At 40.9% G+C, this 11,037-nt stretch overlaps 2 protein-coding genes across 2 annotated transcripts in view; both read left to right on the top strand.

Annotated features, from left to right (window-relative positions):
- Window positions 1-1,794: 1,794 nt before the first annotated feature.
- Window positions 1,795-6,932, top strand: LOC310659751 (uncharacterized protein C9orf40 homolog; the record flags this gene model as incomplete). The annotated part of the gene is made up of 2 exons (XM_083403544.1): window positions 1,795-2,112; window positions 5,859-6,932. The coding sequence occupies 2 exons, from the start codon at window positions 1,795-1,797 to the stop codon at window positions 6,009-6,011; spliced, it is 471 nt and encodes a 156-aa protein (XP_083259670.1). The 3' UTR covers window positions 6,012-6,932.
- An 849-nt stretch (window positions 6,933-7,781) lies between these two features.
- The window catches only part of TRPM6 (transient receptor potential cation channel subfamily M member 6), an 88,095-nt gene continuing 84,839 nt past the window's right edge, over window positions 7,782-11,037 (top strand). Inside the window, exon 1 of the mRNA XM_083403292.1 lies at window positions 7,782-9,496. Coding sequence (XP_083259418.1) covers window positions 9,491-9,496 — 6 coding nt within the window. The 5' untranslated portion in view covers window positions 7,782-9,490. The remainder of the gene's footprint in view (window positions 9,497-11,037) is intronic.

Here is an 11,037-nt window from a genome sequence, read left to right as displayed (position 1 = left end):
TATTCTTCATGCCATTTTAAGCATTTGATGGGTAATTTCAAGTAATATCTGGCTGCAGTCACTTAAAAAAATAACTAAATTAAGACTTGACAGTAATGTTTGTACATTAGTACTTTGATCCCATTAAGGGTGTTCTAATTATGACTGAAATTGATGGGTTAAATGTCAGCTGTGGGTTTACTATTTTAAGAAATTGTTTTTTGATGGCATTAACTACACAAAGCAGTCCCAATCCACCACAGTGTAGTGGGTTTTTTTAGGTGCCGGTATTGCTTCACCCAGCTGTCCATATTCTGATGTACAGAACTTCCAATGGAGCCACAGGGGAAAGCCACTCTTAGCAGTATTTGTATGGCTTTGGAGCTGGGATGCCAAAGATTCATGGGATCCTAAGCCTGTCCATCCAGCATCAACAGGCCTGGAGCTGATGCAAACAAAAAGAAAAGAAAAATTAGGAATTTTCTTCCTCCCCCCCCCCCCTTTTGCCCTATCAAGTGCAAGCAGCAAGGCTCCAGGTGGTCGGTGCTAAGCCTTACTGCTGTTGCTGCCTCCAGCAGTTTGAATTTCTTTTTCAGTTACTGTTTTAGTATTAGCAGTTCTACTGAATCCACCTGCATTATGATGCACATGTGAAGAAGCCAGCTGACACCTGTGCTTATGAGCAGCTGCCATTCAGCTTGTGACCTGCTTGTTAGCTATTCTTAACTGAATGTCATGCTAACCACCCACCTATTTACACACACATAATTCTTTTTGGAGTTATACCGCATTGATGTCCGATAGGCTGAGTTTCCAAATTGTGTACAGGTTTTCTTTAAGATTATAGTTAGATTTACAACTTAATGATCAGATCCAGATATTGCAAGACATGAGATGTGCTGGGTGTTTTTTCTGCATACCAAGTATGATGACCTGACAAATACAATCCAAACTGATGGGGCAACTAAGCACAATGGCTTCATTTTCAAAAATACTTTTAAATTATTAAAGTTACACTGTACTGAGGAACAGGTGAAATCTAGGAAGTGTGACTACCTTTTGCTGAGGACATCAAATAACACAAGTTTGTTGAATGGTTAGGTTTGTGGTTATGTGCTAGCAAAAGTCTGAATTGACCAATTACTATTAATTTTTTTCATTTTAGAGGGAAAGATCGCCTCTATCTGGTTTAACTTAAAATGTAATGTATAAGTTTGAAAAGATGTTAGCATTGATTTCTTAATTTACAAAGTCAACCCACATGCAGCTGATATAACAAAGAACTGTTTATAGATGACAAATGAACATTAAAATTCAGCAACTACTTAACTATCTAATTAGATGCACTTGCTTCACCTTCCCTGCTCCATGCCCTCAAGTGCTTTTGCCTGGCTGAAACTTGTTCATGAACTGTGGTAAGTTTCTTCCCTGTCTGCATGAAGAAGGGAAAGTGTGGGTGGGTAGAAACCACAATTTTGCGAGGGTGCCATTCATTCCGTCCCTCCCTCCCCCTGACTGCTTTTGCTTCTGGCATTGCCCCCCCCCCGGGGGGGGGTTGCTTGGGCAGAGGCCTTATCCCTTGCGCTGAGACCCCAGAGCGATCCTAAGAATGTGCACTCGGAAGTAACTCCCACTGCATCCCAGGAAGCTTGCTTGTTTCTGAGCGTGTCTCGGGTTGCCGCGTTCACACGCGCATTAGGCGCGCTTGCGGGGAGCGCTCCTCGCCAGGCCGCTCTGGAGGCGCGTCTCCGCCAGGGGGCGCCGGCGAGGGCCCCCCGCGCGTGCGCACTTGAGGCGCGGGGCTTGGCGGCCCCAATGGCGAAGCGCGGCGCGGCGGCGGCGGCGGCGGCGGCGCTGGCGTGTCACGCGCCCGGGTGCGAGAGCTTCGCGGCTGCCGCGCCGCCGCTCCTGAAGCGCCGCCGGGGCGAGGCGGAGAGGAAGGAGGAGCCGCCAGGCGGGGGAGGAGGAGGCGGCGGCCTGAAGCGCAAGAGGGCGGAGGAGGAGGAGGCGTTGCGGGCCGCCAAGAGGCCCTCGGTGGCCCCGGGGGGCGGCGTGGCTGGCGCCCCGGCCCTCCCGCGGCCCCCGGGCTCCGTGTCGGCGAGGGGCGGCCGCTCCAAGGCTCCTCTCGAGGAGGTAAAGAGGCCGCGGGGGGGGGGGGGGAGGGCTCCCTGACTCCGCACAACAGCCCCGCGAGGGAGGCGGGTGGGACCCCGCGCAGGACCCTCATCCGGGGGTCCCGAACATCTGGAGAGCCCCGCATGTCTGGGGGGGGGGGCGTCTGGGGCAGAACCAGGTTGCAGCCCCCCCCCCCCCAGTGAGGAAAGGGGTAAATGCGGGGAAGGCTTCTGAAATAAATCCCTTTATTTCGCGAAGCGTAGCCCAAGCTTGGTAAAAGGGGCGCCCTGTCCGAATGAGTCCCGCAGCAGGTAATATTCACGGGCAGGTGCCCCATTTCCAGCAGCGTCCAGCCAGGTGCCCCCCCCCCCGGTGTTTCCAGAGGGCGGTTTACACGTCAGAAATGGGCCATTGGGGTTTCTGCAGAAAGAGAGGAAACTGTGTGAGAGGCCCTCTTGCCCCCAAAGCGCACCTGGCGTTGTCGTTATATACTTTTTAACACACATTTCTGCACGTGCCTTTGGGAGCAGAGGATGCGATCAGAATATTCCTCCCACTTAATGTAAATATATTGCACGTGGTTTAATTGTGTTGAGCGGAATGTAACCTGCCATGGTACTATGTGGTGAAATATGTAAATAGAAATTATGGGTTGACATTTTGATGCTGACATCGCTGTATAGACGCTGTGAAAAATTTGCACCCCTGAGCAGCACTGATCCCACAATAAACACCTAGGTAGAGCCATAAAGGTGGCAGTCTGTCGGCAACTGATTCAGTTTCTCAATCAACATTATATTTAGATATCATGGCTAGTTGGTAAACCTTTCATAAATTTACATAATTTACATAAATTTAAAGCTATATATCATAATGGTTATCATCACCACAGTATTTTTTACTAATGAATTATGCATTTGTGAAATACTTTACTTTGTTTCTCTAATATATTGTTAATCAATTTCATTAGCTGCTCTTGAGTTATGCTACTATTGCTATTATAACCTAAAGGATAATATTTCCCTTTTGCACCATTCATTATTTTATATATCTCTATTGGCTTCATTAGCGTGTTACTTTAAACCACAGTTAAAAATAAACGATGGTGTAAAGTGAGCAAGCAGTGTGCATGCTGCTAAAATCAAGTGAAGTGGGTTTCAGGAAAATTTTGAATTTGCATTACAACATTTTCTGATGGCCTAGAAGGTGATAGAATGTAGCATGCTTATCTTACTTTTATTTAGTAAACAAAATATGTCTTGTATGATCTAGTTATGATTCCTACATTCCTGCATTGCAAGGGGTTGGACTAGATGACCCTCGGGGTCTCTCCCAGCTCTATAATTCTATGTTCCATATGATTCTAGGTTCCTATTTGATCTCTTCAGTCAGTGGAATTGGCCCTTTTACACAAATGCATGTTTGGATTAAAAGATTGAATACTGAATTTTTTATGCATTTCTTCCTCTCAAAATGTATTAATACATACTGCAGCTTCTAGTACCATGTTTAGATCATCGACTGTCACTCATTCAAATGGATAGGGAATTGGGCTTGAAAGTCTCACTCGTCCAATGGCAAGTGACCAGCCAGCTTCTGGTCACCATGTGAGCTCAAGGCTACTTCTGAGCCCTGTAGGGAGGGGGGTGATTCACATCTTCTCTCTGTCTCAAAAGTACCGCTGAAGGTGATGGTCTGTTTTGCTCAGCATTTGCAGAACAGAAATCTTCCTGGTCTTCCTTTTCCCTGTAATTCCCTGCCTCCCCACTTTTCTTTCTCATTCTGAGTGCCTGGCAGGCAGAGAATCAAAGCAAGCCGCTTCCTTCTTCCCTCAAGTCAAGTTCCAAGCTGGAGGAGGGTGACATTTGTTTATGATTTTCACTGAATCCTCAAGTTCCATTGCCAGCTTCATTTTTGGTGCTGGGGAGAGGATATGGGGAGTGTGCCCCACGTTGTGCAGACATTTCTGCGGCACAGCATAAGACCACCTTTTTTTGGGGGGGGGGATCATGATCCTGCCAACCACAAATTTTGGGTTGGCCACCAAAGCCAGCAAAACTGCAGATTTTTGGCAGGCTACGTACAAGACCATGTTGTAATTCAGAGTAATTATTTCCCAGGATATTATTTTTTGTTCTCCAGCCAATCCACCAGAGGGGGTGCAAGTTGAACTGTTTCTTAAATCCATTATGCTTGATGTGAGGGTAGGCTCTTTCTTTCCTTGATTTCTTTCTCTGTGTGATTGTTAGCAGGTAATGCAGCTAGATAGACTTAGAAAAAAATGCATGTGAGGGTGAGAACTGTGCACATAGAGAACAGTAGCTGATTTTAGCAGCAATAACTGCCACTATGGGAACAACTAGTTCTAGGCCTAATGGACAAAATAAAAACTGAAAAATCACTGGTTCTGGATAGTATCAATCCCCATGTTCCGAAAGAACTCAAATGTAAAATTGCTGATCTGTTAACAAAAATATGTAATTTGTCCCAAAGTTAGCCTCCATACCTGAGGAGTGGAAAGTGGCCAATGTTACACATTTTTTTCAAAGAGAATATGGGAGATCCCGGATATTACAGGCCAGTTAGCTTAATGTCTGTCCTGGGAAAACTGATGGAAAATACTGTTAAACATATAGTAACCAAACATACAAAAGAACAGGTCTTGCTGAAGGAAAACAAGCATGGCTTGTACAAGGTCATGGCCTGTCTCTCTAGCCTGTTAAGAGTTTTTTAAGAGAGTGAAAAGCTTATAGATAAAGGTGATCCACTTGACATTGTGTACTTGAACTTTCAAAAAGCTTTCAACAAGAGTCCTGATTAAGTTTTGCAGTCATGGAATAAGAGGTGAGGGACTCTTGCGGGTTAAGTGACATGAAGAGTAGAAATAAATCAACAGTTCTACTGATAGAGCGATGAAGAAATTGGAGTGTCTCCAAGGGCTGGTATTCGGACCTGTGCTTTTTAATTTGTAAATGATCTAGAATTAGTTATGAGCAGTGAGGTGGCCAGATTTGCTGATGATAGTAATTTGTTCAGGATCGTTAAAACAAAAAGGATTGTGAAGAGTTCCAAAAACACCTCTCCATGCTGAGTGGATGGCTGTAAAAAGGCCAGTGCAGTTCAGGGTAAACAAGTGTAAGTGCAACCAAAATGATCAAGGGGCTGGAGCAACTTCCCCTGTAGGCTACTCACCTTTTCTCTAAACCAAACAGTCCCAAACGCTGCATCCTTTCCTCATAGTGGACAGACAAAACAAGTACTTCACACAGCACATAATTAAACTATGGAACTCTCTCCCACAGGAGGCATTGATGACCACCAGCTTAGATGGTTTTGAAAGAGGATTAAAAAAATTCATGGAAGATAAGCCTAGCAATGGCTCCTAGCCATGATGGCTTTGCTCTGCCTCCACAGTCAAAGGCAGTATGCTTCTGAATTCCAGTTGCTGGAAACGGGGGGTGTCACGCTTGCAGGTTCCCCAGAGGCCCCTGAGAACGTGATGCTGCACTAGCTGGACCATTGGCCTCATCCAACAGACCCTCCTTGTGTTCTTAGGATAAATGTTTGGCTGTGTGATTCTCTCTCTCTCCATTGCACATGTTCTTTGCTTTAGATCCTGGCTCTTAATTTTCACTAGACTGTGGAATTTTTCAAAAATAGAGATTCTAAAACTGTAGATTTGGCTTGTCAATGCAAAGTGCTTTTTTAGAGGTGTTCATTTTTCTGCTGAAGCGATATCTGTTAATTACGTTTTATTTTCCTAGCCTGAAGATGATGTTTGGCGCTACAACTCCTTCCAGTACTGGAGGTCTCCATTGCCTGCTATTGATTTGTCTGATATTCTGGATTTAGAAAAAGACGATGCAATAGATGCAAGACGGTCCAGCAGTGTTTGCCTCTCAGAAATGGAAACCTGAAACCTGATTAATTCTCAAGTTACTTTGCTGGAGTTGTTTTCTTCTTTTGCTTGGAAAAGTAAGCAGAGATGATAACCGGTTGGAGAAAAATATGCTTTGAAGGAAGGAAAACGTCTTAAAAAGAAAGAATGGCAAAAGAACCATCAGTCGACTGTCTAGAAAATTGATGGTATACAGAATGAAGGGAGCATGAAGCTTGGAGAAATATTGGAACATTTGAAAATGGATGTATGCTGACAAAAAAATACACGTACTGTAGTTGGTACTTACTTCATTGAAAAAGTCAGAATGGTGTGTTCTAAGTTGAACCTGGTCAAATAACTCAGTTGAGATCTGTGCTGTCTTTGTTGCTAGACAAAAAATATTGTTGCTTAACCCAAAAATATTTTTTTAAAATCCACACTTCTATGCAGAATGAGGGCAATGGATGTCATTTTTTTTGCCAATGCCACGGTACAAGTTTCTTTAAGCGTTTCTGAGAGTGGTGTGAGAGTAAAAATGATGTCAGGAGCTGATTGCCTTTTGGCTTGAGCCTTCAAATACATGGACCGCGATGGACAAGGAAAAGGAACCATGCTGAGCAATGTGAGACTATTGGGCACATTTCTTGGGACTTATTGATGGAAGGCTCCAATCCTACCTAGTTAATATGTTTGATTCTTTGTGTTTTGTATCATGTGCTTGTCAGATATTGGACTTAAGTATGAATGTTACCATTTAATATTCTTTGCTAGGAATGACTACGTGAAACTAGAGAGTTTACCAGTAGACTTCAGCTTCAGATCTGCTAATCATTTCATAGTGTTATTCAAGTTAAATGACATTTCTTTATTAATCCACCATAACTTTGGCATATTTGTAGAAATATTTTTCACTGTGTAATAAAATCTCCAGTAAAATTTGTTTTTTTTAAAAAAAAAACCCTATGAAGTAATGCTCATATTGATTATCTCATTTGAAAATGTTACTTTCGCTGTGTGCCTGGATGCTTTGTCAATAAGCTTTTCTGGGGTTGGGGGTGGCTTTTAAGAATGTACTTCAGTGTTAACAGTGTACACATTGTACTTTTTCCTGAGCTGTAGAAAGGAAAATATGATTAGACTATCACAGCCCAAGTTTTTATTGTTTCCACTGTTCCACACATCATCTTTTACAGTGGTACCTTGGGTTACAGACTCCTAACCCAGAAATAGTACCTCAGGTTAAGAACTTTACTTCAGGATGAGAACAGAAATCGTGCAGCGGCAGCGGGAGGCCCCATTAGCTAAAGTGGTCTTCAGGTTAAGAAGAGTTTCAGGTTAAGAACGGACCTCCAGAATGAGTTAAGTTCTTAAGCCGAGGTACCACTGTACTTTTAAGTCCAAATGTATACTTAAGTACATTTCTTGGATAAATTTAGACTAGAGGTATCCCTCGTAGAAACCCAAAAGAAAAGGATGCAGACTCCAAGTCTTTATTGATAGGCCTTTATTGAAATGCAAATAATGCATAGGCACAGCCTCAACAATTAGCAATAGGCTGTAAATAACCACTTCAAAAGCAATGGTGTTTTTTATACACTTTCTGATTACACACATGGTTTCTATTCACCAATCAAAGGATCACAGCAATGTTAATAGATGCAACCCAGTGTCATCTTCCTGAACCAATCAAAATCATTTAGCTCTTCAGATCAGTTCTTATCATAATATAATGATATACAAACTATTTTCAATGTCTTTCTTTATTGACTAATTTTCCTATTCATTAAATGTCTCCCAGTATCCTTTTTCATCTGTCTATGGCCTAGCCAGTTCTCTTTCCATGCATACAATGGCCACCATAGAGTCTTAACAGTTTATCCTTTTCATTGTTCTGGAATGGACATTCACCACCTACAGTACCTAAAAGCAGCTAGTTTTGTACTGTAAAAGGTAGGCAGGTACAGACCTTTTCAGTTTAGTGAGGCCATAGACTCAAAAGAAAATTGAATCATCAAAATGATACGGTATGAAATTATTTTCTCCATCACATTTTATATAGCTTTAAATCAGAGAGTCACAATGAAATCCTATGTGAATTCAGAAGCAAGTTCCATTGGGTTCAAGTATGAAGAGGTACAGACCTGCAACCTCAGCTTGATCAGGTGAGAAGGTGCACGTAGATTGCTCTCACACACAGTGTAAAAAAAGATAATGTTGCAGCTTTTCTCATTTCAGTATCCTGTTGTGATTTTGAAGCACCCGTCATCGTTCTCTTGACCAAGGAGAATAAATTAAATGAATTCTCCCCCTTTCTCTTAATCTGATTATATATGTTTGATTGGGGGAAGGGGCTGGCAGGAGGGGGGAGGTTAAGCTTCCTTAAGTATTGTCCATTTACTAGCATTCCATATTATGGGTTGCAAAAGGAGAATGTGGAAATCTATAGGAAGAAAGTAAGGCAGTATTTAGAAATTATGTGGGAAAGCCAAAGGTGCCACCTTTGTAGAATAAGCTTGCCTCTTTTTCTGCTGTGAATATTGCAGTGTATGTAAGTTCTGGAACAAGTGCTGGGATGGGAATGGAGAGGGAGATTTGAGCTGACAATGAGGTTTGGGGCAGGAGAAAATATGCACATACCTTAATTTAGACTGGGAGCGGAAACTTTGCTGGTCTCCTTGTATATACTCACAGGTACATTGGCAAGATGGTTTTTGCAAATACGCAGCAAGACCTGAACACAGATTGAATTTGTTAATTTTCTGTGACTTGTCGTCTATTAACTTACTCAGAGCAGGCCCATGACAAAATAAGATCCAGTAATTTCAGGGAGTCTACTCTGAAGTAACAGTTTGTTGACTACAATCCTGTATTTACCCAAAGGTCCCAGAGCTTATAGTTGTAAGGACATATTTGGCTACATACAGACATGAACAAGTTTCCTGAAGATACTTCATCTACTTTATTTTGCTGCAACTGGTACCATTTGAGAACAATCACATTTATCGTAACTACTGTTGAGATAAAATAGAAACTAGTGTAGCCTAAATTGCTCTGTAGCCATCATAATGCAAACAGTTATAAACCAGACTCTTTAGATGGCAATAGAGATGCACAATAAACTCTTGAAAAATCTGAATTTGTTTTCATTGGAAAGGTTTTATTTTGAACCCTACTGTTGTTGAAACTTGAAACAAGTGACGTGAATGTTAATCATTTCCCTAATGTGGTATATAAACTTGAAACCAGATTGTGTCACATGATTCTGATTACCAGGTGATAGTCTCTTCAGTTTAATTGCAGTACAAACATTTCACCAGTTTTCAGAGGCCATCTCTTTTCCATCTCATTAAAGCTTTTAAGTGCAAGCCCATGGAAATTTGTAATCATTGCTTTTCGGCATTGTTTCCACTAGTTGCTAGTGCTAAGCAAGCTTTATCTGGTTGGGAATGAGATGGAAACTTCAGACTGAGATCCAGTGGCTGAAGGCTACAAAAACGTTATGTTTTAGTGATCAGAATGAAGGTAAGTGGGCTGACTTTTCTCTTGCAATGTTTAAGATTTTGATGCAAGCATTACTTAATTTGGAAGAAAATTATAATGTGTTTTTAGTAGCTTCAGTTTGGAATGCATAGTTTGTTTTTCAGTAGAAGTGCATTCAGACACTTTTCTAATAGACTGTTTACGAAAAGTTAAGGACTGGAGACGGAAAAGTTGAAATGAACGCACCCTTAAATTGACAGCCTTTTTGCAACTGCAGTTCAATTTGATGATTCTCTTCAAAAGACTATAGAAATAGCTTTGCAAAACAGCAGTGCTTTGCAAATGTAAATAAATGTTGGATTTGGTTCTGTGAATAGTCCATCAGCATAAATTACTAAACAAGGGCCTATAAAGCAAGATGAAAAAATTAAATTATAGCTCTAAATCATGAATTGTACCAATTAAGACTTGCTTTCTAATTTTTTATTTAAAAATTCTTGAATCTTCAAAATTCATGATGTTTTTGTATCCTTATAACAAGTTTGCAGTCCATTAATTTCATGAACTAGCTTATCTCCTTGCTTTACACGCTGAACAGTTAAGTACTGATTATGCTTCTGTTCGATTTCTAAAAATAAATTAACATTACAGTATTTATTTAATTCAATATATTAATAGCTTCCTATACATTTCAAAGTGACTTAATAAAGACACAAATAAAACATATATAAAACAATATATGAAGACAATTAAAACAATTTTATGTTGTTTTTATATATGGAATGGTTTAATAGTATTAAACACACACACTCTTTGCATAGTTAACCAACAGAAGCAGCCTCAGAGGAGTTTTTTTATATGTGACGAAAAACCCTTCTCTAGAAAAAAATATAAACTGCTTCATCCGCCTCTTAGGGGAGAACAAAAATAGCATACATTCTGGAAAGTAGACAAAATATAGAGTGGGTACCTGAACTCTGGCTACCATTTGGAAGTAGTAAGAGGAAATATGGCAAGAGATTATTTCTCAAATACTGTATATATGGAAGATAGCCTTTGGAAATCTGAAACAGACTACACAAGGGAGCAAGCCACATTAAACACAGTGGAACTTCTGATTAAATATGTGAAGGATTTTTCTGCATGTTGCCAAAAAGGGGGTTGCTGCTGCAACTAATTTAACTGCATATAAATGTCTACTAGCCAGTTAAAAATGGGTGCAAATTTAGAAATTGGTTATCTTTTGTAGATGACAGCCTGGCAAAATTTCAGTTGATCAGATTGGCAAGTAGTTGAACTTGTCAGTTTCCATGTTGGTTGTACCAAAGAAGGTGGACCTGTAATAACTATAGATGTTCTGTTGAAATGTGTCTGACAACCAAGTGACACCTACAGTTATATATATCTTATACTCAACGGTATTTTAGAAAACCCAAAAAATATTTATGTAATAAAATTATATACGTACCACCTTTCTCAGGACAGCATCCAAGGTGGCTCACAATATCATAAAAGCACAATTGCAATGATCTAAAATAATATTTTTTAAAAATAACAAATGCAGCAGCAGTAACTAGCATTAA

This window comes from Podarcis tiliguerta (genome assembly GCF_965153285.1).
Source record: "Podarcis tiliguerta genome assembly, chromosome: 11".
In the NCBI taxonomy this organism is placed as follows: Eukaryota; Metazoa; Chordata; class Lepidosauria; order Squamata; family Lacertidae; genus Podarcis; species Podarcis tiliguerta.
Note: the sequence above shows the minus strand (reverse complement) of the source record. Positions and strands in the feature narration are given on the sequence as shown.